This window comes from Pseudorasbora parva, chromosome 23 (assembly GCF_024679245.1).
Source record: "Pseudorasbora parva isolate DD20220531a chromosome 23, ASM2467924v1, whole genome shotgun sequence".
Classification (NCBI taxonomy): domain Eukaryota; kingdom Metazoa; phylum Chordata; class Actinopteri; order Cypriniformes; family Gobionidae; genus Pseudorasbora; species Pseudorasbora parva.
In genome coordinates this window covers 26607487-26630408 of record NC_090194.1, presented here as the reverse complement: position 1 = coordinate 26630408, position 22922 = coordinate 26607487, and the positions used below count along the sequence as shown (strand labels likewise).

Sequence of the window (22922 nt, the reverse complement as noted above, 5' to 3'; positions counted from 1 at the left end):
AATGTGGTGCGGTCAAACACACAAGCTACTGTAGCTCAAATTGCTCAAAAAGTTAATGTTGGTTCTGATAGACAGGTGTCAGAATACACAGTGCTTTTTAGTTTGTTATGATTGTGGCTGCATAGCCGCGGACCAGTCAGGGTTCCCATGCTGACCCCTGTCCACCACTGAAAAGTGCCAACAGTGGGCATGTGAGCATCAGATCTGGACCATAGAGCAATGGCAGAAGGTGGCCTGGTCTGATGAATTACGTTTTCTTTTACATCACGTGGATGGCCGGGTGCGTGTGCGTCGCTTACCTGGGGAACACATGACACCCTTTCCAGATACCACAGCACACCTTCAGGGATCTAGTGAAGCCCATGGCACGACCGGTCAGGGCTGTTTTGGCCCTGACCAACTGTGAGGTGGGGCCACCATGGATCAGACGTGATTGTTCAGCATATCCCACAGATGCTCGATTAGATGATTCTGGGGAATTTGGAGGCCAAGTCAACACCTCAAACTCATTGTTGTGCTCCTCAAACCATTCCTGAACCATTTTTGCTTTGTGGCAGGGTGCATTATCCTGCTGAAAGAGGCCACAGCCACCAGGGAATACCATTTCCATGAAAGCGTGTACGGTAGGTGGTACGTGTCAAAGTAACATCCACTTGGATGGCAGGATCTAAGGTTTCCCAGGAGGACATTGCCCAAAGCATCACACTGCTTCCGCCGGCTTGCCTTCTTTTTGCCTTTGTCAAACTCGCTCAAATCCTTACACATGCCCATTTTTCCTGTTTCTAACACAATTTTGAGAATAAAATGTTCACTTGCTGCGTAATATATCCCACCCACTAACAGGTGATGAAGAGATAATCAGTGTTATTCACTTAACCTTTCAGTGGTCATAATGTTATCCCGGATCGCTGTATACACAAAAAATAATAATGAGCAAAAACTGTTTTCAACATTTGTAACATGAAATGTTATTTTAAGCAGCAAATCAGCATGTTAGAAGGATTATGTGACACTGAAGATTGGGGCAATGGAATAAATAACATTTTAAAATATATATAAAATAGAAAAAACTTTATTTCAAATAACATCTCGCAATGTTAAAATCTTTACTTTATTTTCAAACTAATAAATGCAGCCTTGGTGAGCATAAGAGACTTTCAAAAACATTACAAAATCTTACAGACCTTTAAACTTAAGAACAGCATAGAGAAAATTTTATTATAACTTTTAATAACATTTTTCTAAATCTTAAGTGATCTGATCTGATCAATAAATACATTTTTAAATGAAAAATGTGTCCCTTAAAGGTGCCCTAGAATGATTTGAAACAATATGTTAAATATTTCTCATACCTACATAGAGGCTATGTGGCTTATTTAAGTGCAAAAAATGTCCAGATAAAGTTTTACAGGTCCATTTACAACCCTAGAAATTGTCCCTAGGATGTATGCTCTGTTTTTGCCTTATTTGGAAGGGTAATGAATATTAATGTTGAGCTCTGCTCTGATTGGCTTATTTCAGCAGCTCACAGCAGTTCAGTGAAGCGGCTCGTGAGTCCTGACAGAACACAGACCAGCTGAATGACACTTTAAGCAGAACATCTCAAATGGAGATTGATAAAATGCAGCTTACATGTTTATTGGTGTTTTCAGATCATCCAAATGCGAGAAAGAACTCGCGTTTGTGTGGTTGCCAGATTTCAATAATTAAATCCCCCAAACAGAGCTTTTCTGTGAAAAAAACACGTATACTCTCCAGTGTTTTACCTAAACATGTCCAATCTGGCAACCATATGCACGCGAGCTCTCTCGCGCACACGGATGATCTGAAAACACCAATAAACAAGTACTGTAAATGATCCCCAACGCTTGCGTCACGGTTGGATTTAAGCACTTTTTTTTCCCGTGGTGTTTTTGATTTACGGAGATTTACATAAGAAATAGAAGGCAATGATGTTTGAGAGTATGTGATGTCCATGTACTGAACTCTTATTATTTCACTATGGCAAGGTTAATTCAATTTTTCATTCTAGGGCACCTTTAATAAAAACGAGTTAAATGTAACCCTTAATAATATATATTATTTTCTGAGAATTTCAAAAAGGGGTAAAGGAATAAAACATTGTTTTCAAGCTTTAATTTATGCTAAGGTGGACATCATAAAAATATATATTGAACATCTGATATATTATACCTATTATATAACAATACATTTAATACCAATTATCTAGATCTTTGAGGGTGTGCATGTGTGCATGTGTGCACTTACCATGATATCACTTCCTTTGATTCATCCCCTTCCTCTCTTCCTGACAGCCTCTTGAGTTGGTTGTTGTCCTCAGCTTACAAACACATACACATATCCACTTTACAAGGTTTCATCAAATATGCAGTGTCACTACATTGCGATAAAGAGAATGTTTACCTGACAGCGGCCCCTCTATTTCATCCAGTAGATTGATGGTGGAGTTTGCAGAGACCAAACTGAGAGGAAGTCAAGGACCGAACACACTACATGTTTAATAATACAACGGCATATTGCCAATTCTAAGCTATATGCTAACTAGCACTTTTAACTTTTTAATATTAACTTTTGGGCATTCACACAATAGGCTACATAATCAAATAATCATATTTAGACACACACAGAAGCATAAAGCTAACAGCTAGACTAAGAAAGATCCAGAAATAAAAATGTAAGAACTCTTCCTTTACACAACATACATGGATGCAAACTTCAGGCAGCGACTGTCTGGGCTGGACATATGAGGATATGACTGATGTTTGGGCAGAGCTCGCTTTTTGGACTTCTTCCTTTTAGTCTTCTCTGAGAATGACCTAGCAATTTCAAAAAGCTTCTTCCTTGTAGCTGTAGGTAAATAATATAGTGGTCAAAATGGGGTGAGAGCTTGAGGCATTCAATAAATTCGCTGTTAAGTTTTAAGTTTGCGTTCTCTTACATTTGCCCATGTGCTTGAGTTTCTCCAGGAAAAAGGCATCATCAGAGACAGATGAACAGGCCTCCTCAGACCCCGAGCCACAATTATCACCTACACCAAGAGTCACACATGAGCATGTCAACATATATTCGTAAAGAAGGTTGAACAAATGATGGAAGATTTTTGGTGTGAACTATTTCTTTAAAGGTGCAGCAGCAAGAACAACCAATTTTAAAGAGGCTTTTACAAAACAAAATAAGTCTACTAGATAAAAATCAAAATTTAATCTTCAAATTTAGCATTGTTGTAGTACCCCTCTTCCTAGTCTGTCAGTAAAGCTGTTTTGTTCATCTCTATAGTTGATCGTCTCTATAGTGCTCAACAGTTGGTTTCTGCAAGTAAAAACTTCATTTTCACATACATTTTCTGCATAGGGAAAATTATTTTAAACGGAACACTAACTTTTAAACCTTTAAAGACAGACCTAATGTAAGCTTATGAGGTTGTTAATAGATGGTATTTGCAGCGAAGCTCTCAAAATATTTGTGTGTGTGTGTGTATGTGTGTGTGTATAATATGCATATTTTGAAATAAACTAATATAAATATACTGTTTTTATATACACTATATTGCCAAAAGTATTGAGACACCCCTCAAAATTATGGAATTCAGGTGTTTCAATCACTTCCATGGGCACAGGTGTATAAAATCAAGCACAAAGGCATGCAGATGCTTCTACAAACATTTGTCATAAAATGTGATAGGTTGCCACCTGTGCAACAAGTCCATTTGTGAATTTCCTCACAACTAAATATTCCACGGCCAACGGTTACTGGTATTATTAAAAAAAAGTGGAAGCAATTGGGAACAACAGCAACAGCAGTAAAATTACAGAGTGGGGTCAACACCTTCTGATGCACATAGTGTGCAGAAGTTGCTAACTTCCTGCAGCGTCAATAGCTACAGACCTACAGATTAGCTCAAGAACAATGCATAGAGAACTTCATGGAATGGGGTTGGACGAGCAGCTGCATCCAAGCCTCACATCACCAAGTGCAATGCAAAGGGTCACACGCAGTGGTGTAAAGCACACCGCCACTGGACTCTAGAACAGTGGAGACGTGTTTTCTAGTGTGACGAATCACGCTTCTCTGTGTGGCAATCCGATGGACGAGTCTGGAGAACGGTAATTGCCTGAGGACAATGTGCCAAGTGTAATGTTTGGTGAAGGGGGGATTATGGTGTGGTGTTGTTTTTCAGGGGTTGGGCTTGGCCCCTTAGTTTCAGTGAAAGGAACACTTAGTGCTTCAGCATACCAAGACATTTTGGACAGTTTCATGCTGCTAACTTTGTGGAAACAGTTTGGGGGTGGCCCCTTCCTGTTCCAACATGACTACGCACCAGTGCACAAATCATGGCAAGGTCCATAAAGACATGGATGAGAGAGTTTGGTGTGGAGGAAATTGACTGGCCTGCACAGTCCTGTCCTCAACCCGATAGAACACCTTTGGGATAAATTAGTGCAGAAACTGCGAGTCAGGCCTTCTCGTCCAACATTAGTATCTAACCTCATAAATGTGCTTCTAAAAGCAAAAATTTCCATTAACACACTCCTACACCTTGTGGAAAGCCTTCCCAGAACAGTTGAAGCTGTTATAGCAGCAAAGGGTGGGCCAACTCAATATTAAACCCTATGGATTAAGAAGTTGTGTATGTAAAGGCAGGCTTCCCAAAACCTTTGGCAATATAGTATATATAATCAACATTTGTGCATGTTTCTAATTGGATTATGCTGTTCGCAATACTTAATGGGATTGAAGTTCTTTCCTTTCATTCACCTGTCTTGTACCTTTGCATTTTCGTCTGATTTTCAATTTTTTTGCTTTAAATCATAGTTTGTAATGTTATGATTCACCTTGTAGCTGATTGGTTGGTTCATAGCTTATAACGCTTTAACAAAGAGTTTTTTTAAATGCCTATGGGAAAAATGAATGGAAAAAATAGCAGCACCGTTAAAAAAAGGGGCGGGAATTGTTGAACTCTATGAAGCCCCTACTTCCAAGAAGTCCTCGCTGCAGCCTGTAGCACGCTGACGTACTCGATCAGATCCAACACGTACTGGACGCGGATGCGCGGTGGTTTCATCCACAATTTGAGGACGTCATATACGCATGCGCAGAAGAGTTTTGGGGACATCTGAATGCACAGGAGAGTTTTGCTGGATAGATAAATACTCAAACCGCTCGCGCAAAAAAATAATGATTAATAACATGCTCATGCCATCAGGACAAACGTTTTGCATTTTCCCTTGAATGTGTAGGCCATAGTGGATAATTCTTTACCGATCGTGTTGCATTGTACCTTGAGGATTAAAATTACAGAGACAATTACTTGACTCATGTTTCCTTCCACTCAAAAGCGAAAATGTTACAATTGTGACTGTTTTGCATGCATGTACAGCGAAACTAGGATAATTTAAGCATCACATTTATGAAAAGATGATTTATTCATCAATTACTTACTTAATACTATGTATCAGTACTACAACTACACAGTTTAGAACATACTCTATACAATAATGATCATACATTAAGACTAGCGCATATGCATTATAAATTAACCCAGAGATTGGTAGGCTATGACATTGCCATAACAATCCACCATCCAGGACGTATCGGATCTGATCCAGAAACATCATCGTGCTACAGGCTGCAGCGAGGGGTGTCTCCCTACTTCAAGCACAATGTGATCTGATTGGTCGCTGGTCTGGATCAGTGTGTTGCGATTAGTCAACCACTTCTGATGTGTTTTGGAAATGTCATGCCTCTTACTATAACCGCAAATTTTAACAAACTACTAACACAACTCAACCAGGCCTTGCCCTTTTTTTGTGTATGCTTTGGGTAGGAATTATTTAAATGAGGAATACTGTGATGTGTATGTGAAGAATATGACCCATGAAGGCTATTATATGTGTTATGCTTTATGTGGTGGCACAAACAGTGAAGCTTCCTGTCAGTGTATACATGGAAGAGCAGCTTGCGCTGCTGATGAATGAAGATGAAGGCAATCTACCTTCGGTGGAGTTCTCCGTGCAAGCGGATAAATGACCACACTGTGTTTTCTCGCACTTCTGACGATCTAAAACACAGCAGGTAACAGGGTCACTGAGGGCAGGTGAAGATCAGCCACTCCAGAGTGAGTGGAGACAGGGGACTGAACAACAACACAACACTACAAACAGTGTGTTAGGAATGAAACCTGTTCACACACACACACACACACACACACACACACACACACACACACACACACACACACACACACACACACACACACACACACACACACACACACACCTCTGGGTTTAATTCAAAATGCATTTTAGCAGAATGACAGGAGCGATGGTTTACAAATATGAGAATGAAAACCATTGCAAATCTTTTTGCAAATAGAAGGGAATCAAGTTTAAAATGTAGTACTTGATTTAATTTATTTGTATGTCTCTTTTCATAATATAAATAATTCCAAAAAGCAGGTATGGTGAGGAAGAAATCTTGGAGGAACCAAGACTTTAAAAAGGTCCCAAATAATGATAAATAATGCAAAAAAGATCCTTGTCTGCAATGTTGATTTATGAATTATTTACTATGAGTGACAGGTTTTCTTCATATGGAGAAATCCAAACATTATTTCATCCTAAGTGAAGTATGTTTGAAAAATGAGTGTCTGTGTGATAGTGTGTGCTCTTGTGTTCTTCTGGCCTAGTTACACTACAGCTTTTGGGGAAATATCTGAAAAATGTCCCAATAGCGACTGGAATTGAATAAATAATCAAATAAAACAACTCACTTCCTTCACTTATGTAAGTATTTAAATATAATTTAATTAAATATAAATACATGAATATTAATAATTTAATAATTTAGTTTAATCGTAATTTAAAGTCAACATGAAATTCATCCTATGGACCGTAAGCTCAGACTTAGATCTGCCTCCATCCAATTAGCAACCGCTGAACTGAACCAAATCCCTGCCCTTAATTTTTTTCCTTTTTGATAATCCACTTCACTCGGAAGTTGTCACAATATATAAAAATGTGGCTGCCACTTCCATTACATTTTGAATTTAAGAACAATAAAAGACCATATATATATTCCTCATTTGTGCGTGTGGGCATGTTTTTGTGACATATGAGGACACAATTGTGTATAATGACATGGGTATGCCAGGTATTACAAGGAGAGGGTGAAATATGAGGACATTGACCATCTCCCCACTTTTCAAAATGCTTATAAATCATACAGGATTCATTTTTTGAGAAAGTAAAAATGCAGAATGTTTCCTTTGATGGGTAGGTTTAGGGGCAGGGGCAGTGTAAGGGGATAGAAAATACGGTGTGTATTGTATAAAAACCATTACACCCATGGAATGTCCCCATATGTCACAAAAACAAACGTGTGTGTGTGTGTGTGTGTATACCTATCTCCAGAGCTATGAGGAAGTCTCTGTTACGCTGCAGCTCTTTCATGAACTCCTGGTTCTGCAGGAAAAGGGCGATTCTCTCGTCCTCCAAGTACTGTTTCATCTTTCTGTCCTGTTCAGATGACCAAACGCTACCTGACAGGACACCACTGCTGGATGAGAGCTGTGTCAGGGATGACAAGGAGGAAGAGGAGGAGGAAGGCTGAGACAAGCTGCTCTGAGAACGCTGTGGGGGAACAAAAAACAAAGGACAATTTTACTGAAATTACATTAAAAAATCAACTATGAGACAATTGATTTGATTTGCCTGGCCTTAAATCTAGTGAATTAAGACATTAACAGAAGTCTCTGAGTCGAGATGTAATGCTTGTTTTTGTAAACTCATGATATTTGTGTGTACTATTGAAAGGAATTGTACCTAAAAATGCTATAAAAGTACTATATGAATAGAATAGTCATTGTATATAAATCAGTGAATCTGAACACAAAGGAGGGGGTGGGGGGAGTTGAATCTGCATCTAAATCTATTGTAAACATGATATTTAGCCATGATTTGCATGGTAGTAAATTGTAAATCCACCTGAAGACTCTCTGACTGCTGAGGAAGGATCCGCAGGAAGTCATCAGGGAGGTTGCCTAGTAACGGTGGATTCCAGTTTCTGTATCTTCCGACCTGCTGATGCCCAGGAGGGGGATAATCATCGAACCTGGCAAAATGATGAGTATCAAATAAAAACACTAATTCTTCTTCTGAAACACACACCTTTAATTAGAAATGCCTGATGGGATCCTCATCTTGCGATTTAAATCATTTATAAGACACTGTGGTTTATTGAGTTCACACACTAATGGTTTCCACCCATGCATTGTATTTGAATTTTGGGAATATCGCAAACAAAATCTTAACCTGTACTCTCAATTGAGGTGGATACATTTATACGCAATTAGAAGACATGCAAATTACAACTGGAAACACATTTACCAAATAAATCCCTTGATGTGCAACAAAAAATAGATGTGATTGGACTAACAATTGGACCTATCGCATTGCACACATTGTTGTTTTAAAGGGTTACTTCACCGCTTTTTCATATTAAACTATGTTATTCCCTTAACTAAAACGAGTTGATACATACCTCTCTTGTCTCAGTGTGTGCACTTAATCTCTCTGACACGCAGTGACGATCTGATAGCATTTAGCTTAGCTCCCTAAGCCCAGTTCATTCACTATGGTACCAAACAGAGATCGAGTTAGAAGTACCAAACACCTCCATCTTTTCCCTATTGAAATACAGTTACACGAATAGTTGAACGATCAAGTATGGTGACAAAATAAAACGTGGTACTTCTCTAATCGGATTAAAAAGGAGAACTATAATGTATGGCGGATTAGCACTTCTGAGAGTACTTCGGCTCGGCGCAGTAAAAAGTCCCGGCCGAAACATCTTTCCTCACACCTCCCCCTCACTCTCTCATTTCTGTCAATAGGGAGATGTGAGGGAAGATGTTTCGGCCGGGACTTTTTACTGCGGCGAGCCGAAGTACTCTCAGAAGTTCTAATCCGACATACATTATAGTTCTCCTTTTTAATCCGATTAGAAACGCGCCACGTTTTATTTTGTCACCATACTTGATCGTTCAACTATTCGTGTAACTGTATTTAAATAGGGGAAACGTGGAGGTGTTTGGTACTTCTAACTTGATCTCTGTTTGGTACCATAGTGAATGAACTGGGCTTAGGGAGCTAAGCTATATCAGATCATCACCGCGCGTCAGAGAGATTAAGTGCACACACTGAGACGAGAGAGGTATGTATCAACTCGTTTAAGTTAAGGGAATAACAGTTTAATATGAAAAAGCGGTGAAGTATCCCTTTAATCATTCTGAAATGCCTGAACCAAAGTCGGTTATCAAAATGATTTAGTACCTCACAATCCTGTCTCACACAATTGTTTCCAAACAGGCATCCACCTCTGACATGACAGTGTTTCTTGTATTTTGTCTGGGCACTTAAAGATGCAAGCAATTTCTTATGTAGGATATAAAGAGTGATGGGCTGCTCCTGATACAGCAACTTTCAATTGTATTATTGATACTTTGTGCCAGTTTCTTTTTCTTTCAGAAAGCGATGATTTTGTTAATCGGAAACAGTTTTTTTCCCCAAATGTTCCAATTTTCTGCATATATTCAAGCACCAACTTTGGATGGAAACATATACCTAGTGTTGTCAGTTTGGATTCCGAGCATAGTTACGGTATATACCACTCTGAAAACATTTTCTTCAAGATCTTCAGATGTGGTAACATTAAACTAGCAGTAAACACAAAAAGCCTTGTCTGAAAGTTTCAAATATTTTTAAAGTTTGATGATATATAGATACAGTAAGAAAAACAGCTAGGCAAGCCAGGCAGTGATAGCATGTAGCTAACATACTTTCACATGTTGCTAACATGCATTGACATCGTGTTACTAGTTATTATTAATATGTTTCACATTGCTAGAATATTTTAGCAGTTAGCTGGCGTAATTTATCATGTTTTAACATTTTGTTAGGCATTCGTGCACATTAAACTTCAAATTAAATATTTTAGCACGCTGGCATAGGCTAGTGGTTAATGATATGAAAGCTTAATTGCTCGTTATTATTTAGAGAAAGTCTATGGGAATTTGGCCCGTCTGATAATCTGATACAGCCCTGCTGAAAACAATATAAACCATCACAGAAGTTATAATGGTTTCCTCTAATTAGCCTACCACACATTACAAACCAGCGAGCACTAACCATTTAAACCATCACCTAAGGGTTTCAGTAGCAGTGTTGCCAAGTTCGCTGTTTTACCGCAGAATTGAGCTATTTGTAAACTACAGTGGCTGACCCCCCCCCCCCAGTATTTAAAAGGTTTGAGATTTAATTAATTAACTGAAATGCATGTATTTAAATATTATACATTCTACCCATTTTAAAATAGCACTAGAGTTTGAATTTTGAATAAAATGGGCCTTTGAGTTCCCTTATGAAAGCAGATGTTTTATGATTACTACTAATAGTTTTCAATAAATTGTTTATAAAGCATAACAGTGACTATAAAATATGTATTTTATGTACAGTGGGGCAAAAAATAATTTAGTCAGATACCAATTGTGCAAGTTCTCCCACTTAAAAATATGAGAGATGCCTGTAATTTCCTTATAGGTAGACTTCAACTATGAGAGCCAGAATGAGAATCAGATCTAGAAAATCCCATTGTCTGATTTTTAAAGAATTTATTTGCAAATTATGGTGGAAAATAAGTATTTGGTCACCTACAAAAATAACTAGATTTCTGGCTCTCACAGACCTGTAACTTCTTCTTTAAGAGGCTCCTCTGTCCTCCACTCGTTTCCTGTATTAATGGCACCTGTTTTAACTCATTATTAGTATAAAAGACACCTGTCCACAACCTCAAACATGCTGCGTCCCAATTCGCCTACTTAAGGTTGCAACATACTCCGTAAGAACAGAGAAAAAAGTTCTCGCTCCCAGGGCTGCGAGAACAAAATGACGTCATTTTGTTCTCGCAGCCCTGGTTTGAGAGTTCTCGCAGCTTGTTCTCGACACATCGCCTGAGCAGAACTTTTTTCTTGCGGGTGTCCGAGAACTATTGTGTGATTGATCAGAGATTTTAAATGGCCGTGGTTAATGTGGAGAAACGCAGATGATCGGCACCTGCTTTTCTCGTGAAGTATGAATGTACTGGCCAAAACAAACTTTGTTCTTGCCACCTCAAGAAAACGAACAAATTTCTTTGTTCTTGCAGAGTATGTTCCAAGCTTTATACTACGTCCTAAAAGTATGTACTCTTTTTGTGAAGAAAAAGTATATACTTTTGAGTGTGTAGCAGAAAAGTATGCAAGCTTCGGGACATACTACTTCGCCATCTTTAACGGACTCTGTCGCTTAGTTACGTGCATCCCGTCACCGTTTATCTGCCCTGTCAATCATCGTCAGATTCGTCACAGTTCAAATCCTCCACATTCAGATTAATCTCCTACCATATCGGAGAGAAATGTAGACTCTCCTCAAGTGTCTGCAGTTTAAATATAATGATGCATTTAAAAGTTAATGGCCAAACGTGTCATTACAAAAGTTCACAATGCTGCTGCAGGTGAAATATAATGTGGACAACACTGTCTAAACTTCTCTACTTAACCATCGGACTCGCATATCCATCATGTTTGTAGTTTTTTAACGCTTATTATCCGCGTTTGTAGTTCTTATCGAATCCTCGTCCAACTCGCAATGGTTTGTGGGCAATATCAGCCGTTAGAGTGCACATCGATCAGTACTTCGAATCGGACCGGAAATAGTAAACCATCTGGGTATCTTTGGAATACTCTTTTCAACATACTACGATTTGGGGCATACTAATTCTATTTTCAAATACTATTTAGGATGGATAGTATGCGAATTGGGATGCAGGATCAGACTCCAAACTCCACTATGGCCAAGACTAAAGAGCTGTCAAAGGACACCAGAAATAAAATTGTAGACCTGCACTAGGCTGGGAAGACTGAATCTACAATAGGTAAGCAGCTTGGTGTGAAGAAATCAACTGTGGGAGCAATTATTAAAAAAATGGAAGACATTCAAGACCACTGATAATCTCCCTTGACCTGGGGCTCCACGCAATTTCTCATATCGTGGGGTCAAAATGATCACAAGAATGGTGAGCAAAACTCCCAGAAACACACGGGGGACCTAGTGAATGACCTGCAGAGAGCTGGGACCAAAGTAACAAAGGCTACCATTAGTAACACACTAAGATGCCAGTGACTCAAATCCTGCAGTGCCAGACGTGTCCCCTGCCTACCTGCTTACCATCTGAAGTTTGCTAGAGAGCATTAGGATGATCCAGAAGAGAACTGGGAGAATGTCATATGGTCAGATGAAACCAAAATAGAAATAGTTTTTTTGGTAAAAACTCAACTTGTTGTGTTTGGAGGATAAATAATGCTAAGTTGCACCATACCTACTGTGAAGTATAGGGGTGGAAACATCATGCTTTGGGGCTATTTTTCTGCAAAGGGGCTAGGATGACTTCTTCATGTAAAGGAAAGAATGAATGGGGCCATGTATCATGAGATTTTGAGCAAAAACCTCCTTCCATCTGCAAGGGCAATGAAGATGAAACATGGCTGGGTCTTTCGGCATGACAATGATCCCAAACACACTGCCTAGGCAATGAAGGAGTGGCACCATAAGAAGCATTTCAAGATCCTGGAGTTGCCTAGCCAGTCTCCAGATCTCAACCCCATAGAAAGTTGAAAATCTGTGTTGCCTAGCGACAGCCCCAAAACATCACTGCTCTAGAGGAGATCTGCATGGAGGAATGTGACAAACTACCAGCAACAGTATGTTAAAACCTAAAAACAGAAGACATTTGACCTCTGTCATTGCCAACAAAGGGTATATAACAAAGTATCGAGATTAACTTTTTTTATTGACCAAATACTTATTTTCTTCATAATTTGCAAATAAATTCTTTTTTTTTTTTGGGGGGGGGGGGTGTATTGCATCCTTCATATCTCCGAAAAGTCTTTAGTTTTATTATATATATAAAAGAAATATAGGCTGTACAGAGTCTTTCCGGAAAAAAACGAGCGCCTGGAGGCGTATCGTGTGGGCGGAGCTAAAGAATAGCGAGCACACCCAAAGCCGTCAGCAAGCGTGGAGAAACCCATGTATGCTATTGATCGGATTCAGCTAATACGTGATCCAGAATCAGGCGGAAATAAATTGAACAGGAGAAACAGCAACAGCAGGACGTCCGTCTCTGTGGTATGTACTGTATTTAGTGGCCTGTCAACATTTGTGTGTGTTTACTCACAGTTTATGAGGACATGATTCGGTTTTATGGACTATTGTATGCGACTTAACCTTAACAGTAGCAAGCAAAACAGTTTTGCACGTCAGACTAGTGTAACGTTATATAGAACAACAATGGAGTAACGTTAACCTTTAGCGCATTTGAAGCACGCAATCGTGTCGTTTACTGATGTTTACTCACGCAACGATAGCCAACAGCATAGATATTTGAAGCAGTTTTACTCACCGCCTGCTTCCAAAGCAGGACCGAACCTTTATCGCTGGGACCGCTCCGTCAAAAACACACTTCTTTGGTATGATTTGGTGAAGTCCTGTGACAGCATTGACCGTGGAAATCCGCGATGTTTTGAAGCTTCCCGTCATTTCTGCGTTCAAATCGGTTCAAATGCAGCGCTGCCTTCCGGGAATGCTGTGCTGAAGCGTTTATATCACCCATAGGAATAAAGTGGAGCGCGGCGCGTCATAAGTGTTCACGGAAGACTGGATCTGCAGCTGAGAGTGTTTATGGGCGTGCATTTCCTCTCTCGCTCTAGTCACATGCGCGCGCACCCTACCGGGAGAAGAGCCCGTACGGCCCATACAAGGACCTTCCAATCTATTAACGTCAAACCGAGCCATACTCGAAAAAAACTCTCCGAAACGGGTGAGAAACCGGAAGGAGAATTTTTGACAAAAAAATACTCCATCAAACGTCCAACATTAGTTTTTGAAACTTTGTCTATGTTTAGGATGGGAATCCAAGTCTTTAACAGTGTAAAAAGCTCAGTATGCATGAAACAGCATTTTACCCCCCCTTTAAAAATGTGATTTTCAGACTTTTTTTCTCATTCTGTCTCTCATTGTTGTGCATTGTCAAGTGTACCTATGATGAAAAGTACAGGCCTCTCTCATCTTTTTAAGTGGGATACCTTGCACAATTGGTGGCTGACTAAATACTTTTTTGCCCCACTGTATAGGACTGACATATGTTGAGTTTTGATATTATAGGGCCACTAGGATTGTTTTGAGCTGTTTTTGATTGGCCTTTGGGTTCTATTGTTCAACTGTTGTTTTCCTCAGGGCAGGAATTCCACAAATCGGATCAGTTAGAAAATATATAGATTGGTGGACATATAGCTTGAAAATGATGTTTAATTTGGTCTCAGAAAAAGAAGAAGAAAAAAGGTTTAAATACTAGATCAGCCAAAACAACATAAGCAGCAAAGTAAACGCAGACACAATGTCTCTCACAGATTAAAGTCTTATTATTAAACTTTTATTTGTAGTAATTTCTTCCAACAGAAAAAACTCGGTTAGATGTTCTTCTTGCCTGGGTGGTGGAGTGGATGGAACATCTGCAGGATGTTTTCTGTCATAGATGTGCATGTCATAGGAGGGCGGAGCATAGACTGGTGGAGGCTCCTCATCTGAACTCTCGGGCTCTAGCGTTCTCTCCAGTATCTGCAGTGGAGGTTAGATGGAAAGATTATTTTGGGCATCAAGATCTAAAAATGTGAAACTTTTAGTCTCACAGATCTAAATAGAAGTTTCTAGACTAACCTCTAGAGGAATGCTGTCCTCAGAATCAGAGCTGTCATCTGTGGCTTGGCTATCCAAGCTCATCTGCAGGAGCTGGTCAATGGTGGAGTCGACAGCACCTTGGTTAGCCCTCAAGACACACTCAATAACCTCATGCTCCATGCTGGGGAACATCGTCTTAAAGTCATCCATAGCCTGGCTGAACTCCAAACACCGGACCTGACGTGGAGGCCTCCTGTTATTGAGCTCCCCCGAGGCAGCGTCACCCCCTCGTGTACCGCTGCCATGGTTACTGTTCGTATTACTCCGGCGGAAAAGGCTGGTCATCATTTACAGGACCTCCCTTCCACTCAAAACTGCCCATCCACTGCAGTGGCCCCACCCCTTGACCTATGCACCGCCTCCAGCCACGCCCGTTATCCACTCATGATGCCCCTGGAGGTGAGCTTCAGTATATAGAGGAGCAGCATTGGGTAAACATTTCTTCTGCTGCTGATAGCTTAGACTCAACCACATCCAGGCTTCCTAGAATGCCTTGCTCTCACAGTCCCCCTCAAGTCAACGAACAGCTGCCCACTCCTGAAGACCTACATCAGAACAGCAAAATGTTAACCATCGATATTTTATTCAGTATAAGGGTAAAGATAAAGTTGCAGTAATACACACACTAACACACACACACATACGTTTGTTTTTGTGACATATGGGGACATTCCATAGGCGTAATGGTTTTTATACCGTACACACCGTATTTTCTATCCCCTTACACTGCCCCTACCCCTGAACCTACCCATCACAGGAAACATTCTGCTTTTTTACTTTCTCAAAAAAAAAACTCATCCTGTATGATTTATAAGCATTTTGAAAAGTGGGGACATGGCCAGTGTCCTCATATTTCACCCTCTCCTTGTAATACCTGGCATACCCATGTCATTATACACATTTGTGTCCTCATATGTCACAAACACACACACACACACACACACACACACACACACACACACACACACACACACACACACACAGTTTAAGTCAGAATTATTGGCACCCTTAGTAAATATGGCTGTAAAAATAAGCCACTGTTTATCCTTTTGATCTTTTGTTCAAAACATTCGCAAAAACCTAATATTTCATTGAAATAAAATAATTGAAAGTGTGGGGAAAATCTCTAAAACATGTTGGATACAATTATTGGCACCCCTAGAATGGTTAATGAGCAAAAATATATGAAGTATATTCCCAATCATTACTAAGGTGACTAAAAACATGAAATTGTCTATGAGATCTTGTTTCACAAGATGATAAATATGAGGAAACACTAAGTCCAAATTCCCTTAATCATCCATCAGAAACCCAAGAATATAGTTCTGATGGGCATCAGAAGATTGTTGAGCTTCACAGCAGAGAAAGTAGCTATAATAAAATACCTAGAGCATTTAACATTCCCATTTCCACCCCAGGGCAATAATTAAAGGGATCCCATGGTGTTGAGACTTGTATGGCTTAATATAACATAAATGATGTCTCTTACTGAATTATGTAGTAGAAAACCCATGAAAGATCTACGTTATTTTAAAAATCGATTTTATATTTGGACCATGGGCGGCGCCATTTTGTTTGCGTTCTAGGTTGATGACGTAGAGTGGTTGAACTCCTCAATCAGCTGGCATTACCCGTAGCTATTTTTACCACAACGCAACTCGAAAATTGTTTCAGAGTTAAACAAAACCAATGAATTCCTTTGTAATTATACTTAAAACACACTCAAACATACATGTGCACACAAACTCACCTACACAAGTCACAAACAGATCGGCGGGCGCGCACACGACAGGCTCTGTCTCAATCGAGATGTTGGGCTGCTCAGTCTCCACGACAGGGGCTGAATCTGAAATCGACCCTATACCCTTAAATAGGGCATTATTTGAAGGGACGGACATTTGTAGTGTTGTCCGACACCATAGTGGACATGTTCGAGTGCAGTCATTCAGTCTCACGTTCCACCGCAATAACGAGTAAAGCCGATTTACAAACAGCTGTCCGACTTCACGCACTCAAACATACATGTGCACACAAACTCTCTCTCTCACACAGACTCACACACACCCCAACAGATCGGCGCGAACACAGCAACACACACCAACAGATCGGCGCGAACACACACACAGCCCAACAGATCGGCGCGAACACACACACACACACACGCACGCACTGCGCGCGCATACATAACCCTCAATCTATTCCCTGTGTATATCCTGTTCAACACATCCTGTTCCCCAGATAGACTGTTGATAGTAGATTAACTATAATGCCTAATGTGACCAGCAGAGGGAAATATCTAGGTAGGACGATGGGATAAAGTAACGTGAGGAAGAGAGGCAGGATGTTTTGGTGATGATGCATGGGATTGAGACAGAGCAGTCAGGTGTGTGTGTGCGCGCCCGCCGATCTGTTTGTGACTTGTGTAGGTGAGTTTGTGTGCACATGTATGTTTGAGTGTGTTTTAAGTACAATTACAAAGCAATTCATTTGTTTTGTTTAACTCTGAAACAATTTTCGAGTTGCGTTGTGGTAAAAATAGCAACGGGTAACGCCAGCTGATTGAGGAGTTCAACCACTCTACGTCATCAACCTAGAACGCAAACAAAATGGCGCCGCCCATGGTCCAAATATAAAATCGATTTTTTAAATAACGTAGATCTTTCATGGGTTTTCTACCACATAATTCAGTAAGAGACATCATTTATGTTATATTAAGCCATACAAGTCTCAACACCATGGGATCCCTTTAAGAAGTTCCAATCAACTTGATATGTTATGAATCTGCCTGGAAGAGGACGTGTGTCTATATCGCCCTAATGCGCGGTTAGGAGGAGAGTTTGTGTGTCCAAAGACTCTCCAAGGATCACAGGTGAGAATTGCAGAGATAGTTTAGTCTTGGAGTCAGAAAGCCTAATTTTAAAAAACAACAACAACAAAAAACAACCCTGACATCAACATTGTTCTTTGGGAACAAACTCTGAAAAAAGCATATTCAGCGGTCGGACATGACTGGTGCAAACAGGGATTAAAAGTACCCCATACCCATGGTTAAATATGCCGCTGTATCTTTAATATTGTAGGCCTTTTTTTTTTCTTTTTTTTTTTGCTGGAGGTCCTGGACAAACATTTGTGAAAGAATGGGTCACTCTTAGGTGTTCACTGAATTCAAGTGTGGTACCATGATAGGTTGCCCCACCTGTGCAATAAGTCCATTCGTGCAATTTCCTAACTAAATATTCCACAGTCAGCTGTTAGTGTTATTATAACAAAGTGCTGCAGACCTCCAAATTGTGTGTGGCCTTTAGATTAGTTCAAGAACAGTGCATAGAGAGCTTCATGGAATGGGTTTCCATGGCAGAGCAGCTGCATCCAAGCCTTACATCATCAAGTGCAATGCGAAGCACTGGATGCAGTGGTGTAAAGCACACCGCCACTGGACTTCAGAGTAGTGGAGACGTGTTCTTTGGAGTTTTCGCTTTACACTTGAATCACGCTTCTCTGTCTGGCCATTTGATGGACAAGTCTGGGTTTGGTGGTTGCCAGGAAAACAGTAGGTTACTTGCCAGACTGCATTTTGCCAAGTGTAAAGTTTGGTGGAGGGGGTTTAATGATGTGGGGTTGTTTTCAGGGGTTAGGCTTGGCCCTTTAGTTTCAGTGAAAGGAACTCTTAGCTTCAGTATACCAAGATTTTTCACAGCCGATTTTTCAAAACGAGACGGTAACTAAGTAAAAACTAGTGTTAGATGACAAAAACTATGACGGAAATGGGCTGTCATTTTTGTCACCGAATAAAAACAAGAGAAAAATGTTAAGGATGATTAGGGAAGAGATCCAGTCAGAACTAATGTCCTGTGTAAAAGATGTGCACATTTAAATTGTAATGTAATCTAACTGATCTAACTGCGGGGAACCATAGGGCGGGGAAAAAAAGAATTCAGGTGACTACAATGTGACTAAAATTAAATGGCATTTTATTCAAAAGACTATGACTAAAATAACAAAAGAATAAAAATTTGCAGTCAAAAAGAACACTGGTGCATGTAAAGACAGGCCTCCCAAAACGTATAGTGTACATGGTATCATAGATTGTAGCAAATGCCAACAAATAAATAAAAAAACTCACAGCCTCTGCTAGAAATCTTATAATGGGCTGTGGTTGGATCTTCCATCAGGACAATAATCCACAAACAAACATCAAAATCAACACAAAAATGTCACTGAGCACAAAATGAAGCTTCGGCCATGACCATCCCAGCCCAGTGACTTGAACCCTATAGAGAATGAGTGGGCTGAACTGAAGAGAAGAAGCACCAACATTGATCTGGGAATCTGAAGGCTCTGGAGAGATTCTGTGTGAAGAAATGTTCTCTGATCTCTTGTCAGATGTTCTCCAAACTCATCAGGCATTATAGGAGAAGACTTAGAGCTGTTATCTTCACAAATGTAGGCTGCAAAAAGTATTTCATAAAAGGGTGCCAATAATTGTGGCCAACGTGTTTTGGAGAAAAATATGTATTTCATAATGTGATTTACCCAACACTTTCAATTATTTTACTTCAATGAAAGGTTCGATTTTTCCAAATGAAAGATCGAAAGGGGAAAAAATGCCATCTTTGTTCATATTTACCAGGGGTGCAAATAATTCTGACCACAACTCTAAATGCATTAGGGAGTGTATGTGTATATCCTGTAAAAAATTACATAATTTTATAAACATTTTCACAATTTGTAATCACATTTTTGTAAATGGTCTAGCATTGTGAACATTTATTTTTTAAGAGTATAAATATTCCATGTAGTCTCATTTAACATAAGCAGGTGTTATTTCATTTTTTTTTTCCATATTTGAATTAGCTTTTATTTTTATATTTTCAGATTTAATTTGGTTTATGTTTTAGTAATGTGCTTTTGTTATTAATTTCTATTTGTTATTAATTTCTAATTATTTTTTTTTTATTAATTTCTATTTAATTAATTTAGTTAAAATTAAATTAGTTAATCAAATAAAATGGAAAACTTAAAGAATAAAAATAGAAATGTTGTTTTGGCAACTTACGGAAATAAATAAATTGATGTACTGAAATTACAAAAATCTAATATTACCATTTTATATTATTTCAGTGTTATTTCAATTCAACACATTGTTTAGCCTAATAGTTTTAGTTAACAATAAAAATGAATTTGATATGTACATATATTTTTATTTATTTATTTACATTTTGATAGATTCATTGGTTTCATCATCACATCAGTGCAAGAGGGATTAACAATTGTCTTTGATTTTAAAACATCATTGTTTTAACTCTCATAAAGGATGAAGAACAAATAATGCATTCAACAGATGAAATATTGTCTCAAAAGTCATACTATACTCAAATTATTTCAGTGTAATATGAATTGATTCTGAAACATTTTAATTAATGTAGGAAATATATCATTTTAGATCATAAAGCATAGACCGACACACAAATATATATGCACACACATGAGCAGCATGAGTCATACAGTGGACGGCTCCCATTGGACATTAAATAGATCGGGGTCATTTACAAACAAGGCTTCCGAAAAACACAGGGTAGGATTTAAACTCTTTAAAGGGCACATTTCACCCTCACTCAATACATGGCCAGGGTTACATCATCATATATATATAGTGTTCTTCACGTTCCCAAATATGTATCGATTTCCTACCTACTGTCTGTCTGCAGAGGAGATGCAGGCTCACACCAAAAGATCCACCAGGAAGCGACTACAGCCAGCAAGATAAACCTTTAGCTCCCATCACAGGCTGCGTGCTCCTCCGTAAAATCCATCATCGGAGAGGTTCGGATATCCCTCGCTCCCATTTTCATCTCTTCACATTAATCTGCACCTAAAACCAAACAGGCAGCGCTAAATATAGCCACAGACTCTGGCACAGTTCGCCAGCGAGCACAGGAACAGTAGCAGCTTAGTGATGTCTCTGAAGAAGGGAGGCTGTGCCCTTGTGAATAACATACAGCAGAGGGCTGACGTCATCCATAGTTAATACGCCTGCTGAGCTGATATCGGTTAAGCAGGGGTCTGTGTGACCCACTGAGATGGATTAGAGCCGGAGGAATGCCAGACAGTGCCAGATCTGATTGATAGTTGTGAAAGATCTCAACACGGCAGAGGTGTCATCATAATGGGGGCAATCATCTTCTAGCAACAAAAAGAACGCTTGTTGTTTAAAGTTACAGCCATCATCAACAGTCAATGTGATCAGAGCCTGTTGGTCTTGTATCCATGGCAACCCCCACGACTATCAATCTTGCTGTCGTTGGACCCTCAGAGTAAGTGATTGGTTAAATAAGCTCAGAATAAACAACAGCAGTGCTATCGTCAAAACGGCCGGCCACTCAATGTCAGGCCCAATTCAACGCTTCAATCATTCTTGCAGTTAGTCAGAAACACATAATACAAAATCAATAAAAGCTGCACTGTAAGTATAAAGCTTTTCAGATATAAAACGTAAGCCGAATTGAATCCGATGAAGGTCAAACCTCTGATCAAGACGTCATTCGCACTGCAGGTCATTTAAAGAGGACCTATTATGCTTTTTTACATTTTCAACTGTATTTGGTGTGTAACGCCTCAGTTGTAGTCTTTAGGTTTCTTCTGGGAACGTACACGTCACAAAAAATGGACGGGGCCTGGATGAGTTGCGCTAGTAGTGTGTTTAAATTCATGGTTATGGTAAGGGCCGTGGGATTTCCAAAAGACGCTTGAAGCGGTTGACCAATCACAATACACTTGTCTAGCAAGCACAGCGCTTTTCAGAAAGAGGGGCTTCATAGAGACAGGAACTAAGCAGTGTTACTAACAGACTGGGAAGAGAGGTGCTGCAACAATGTAAAATATGTGAAAAATAATGTGTTTTTGTATATTCGAGAATGAAAATCTATTCTATACATCACAAAATCCCAAGTCGTAATTTGTCGAAATAAGTATTCCAAAAGCCACTGTCACGGTTTGAATTTATACCTCTGTGGCCATAGTGGCCAACGCTGAAGGCCAATGCGCTTGGCCACGGCTGAAGGCTACAGAGGCCGATTGATCAGTAGGGATGGGACGATACACTTAAACTCACGATACGATGCACCTCGATATGCCAGGGTTACGATACGATACGTCACGATACGATATAAAAAAAAAAAGTCTTTCCAAATCTGTGATTTTTTTTTTTTTTTACCAAAGTAATGTAGTAAAAAAGAAAGGTAGGATTTTTCTCTTTTTTTGCATTTTGGTTCTAAGTTGTTTAAAAAAAAGGAGAATTTTTAGAAGTCCGCGACCACATCTTAAACAGGGGTGCCAATAATTGTGGAGGGCACTGTAGGGATGTCAATCGATTAAAATATTGAATAGCGATTAACTGCATGATTGTCATGAGTTAACTCACGATTAATCGCAATTTAATCGCACCTTTTTAGCAATTGTAAATGTATCTTAAATTAAGTTTAGATTCAGTTTGTAATATTCTAATCAACATAGGTATGGACAAATATGCATGCTTTACGCAAATGTACATTTATTATTAGTGAAACCATACTTATTCAATAATAATCAATACAGCATGAAGACTAGACATATCAAAGGTCATAGATATGTTTATCTAAGAAATTGTTCATGTCTCTTAAGCCTAAACTTAAAAATAATGAGTAAGTAGTGATTTCTCTCATTTTAACAATATAAAGGGAGTTTTTACACTGGCAGTTTAATTCAGAACAGGGAAAAGTTCGTATGAAAAATTGTTAATGTGTACCAGTGAGCAAACCAGAACCACACCATACCTGGAGGAGGTCCATATTACACGAGTAGGAATATAGTGTGGCCCCTTTAAGAGATCCGCATTCCCTATTGAACTGCCGGTATTTTGCGTGTGCGTGCCGAACTGGGCCGTGATTCACGTGGACAGTGTGAAGAACACGGACGACTCGGGAGCGCGCTTGTTCAGGAAAGTAACCTGTGCATTAGTTTTAGCCGATTGTAATGTATTTAGCTCAATAAAACACGTGTTCTGTAAGCGGGGTGATGGTGTTAATGATTTACCTC

The 22922-nt window shown here is 39.4% G+C and overlaps 1 protein-coding gene across 6 annotated transcripts in view; it reads right to left on the bottom strand.

The window, feature by feature from the left end:
* The window catches only part of cuedc1a (CUE domain containing 1a), a 37004-nt gene that overhangs the window by 805 nt on the left and 13277 nt on the right, over positions 1–22922 (bottom strand). Inside the window, exons 2-11 of one of the 6 annotated variants that reach the window (XM_067432614.1) lie at positions 20541–20721; positions 14829–15394; positions 14599–14729; positions 8004–8130; positions 7421–7649; positions 6014–6079; positions 2960–3049; positions 2724–2868; positions 2425–2483; positions 2269–2341 (exon numbers count right to left, since the gene is read on the bottom strand). In XM_067432614.1, the coding sequence (XP_067288715.1) occupies positions 2269–2341; positions 2425–2483; positions 2724–2868; positions 2960–3049; positions 6014–6079; positions 7421–7649; positions 8004–8130; positions 14599–14729; positions 14829–15137 (1229 nt within the window). In that variant the 5' untranslated portion in view covers positions 15138–15394; positions 20541–20721. Of the gene's footprint in view, positions 1–2268; positions 2342–2424; positions 2484–2723; positions 2869–2959; positions 3050–6013; positions 6080–7420; positions 7650–8003; positions 8131–14598; positions 14730–14828; positions 15395–20540; positions 21101–22922 lie in introns of those variants that run through there. The other 5 variants (XM_067432615.1, XM_067432617.1, XM_067432618.1 and 2 more) reach the window with 5 other exon arrangements.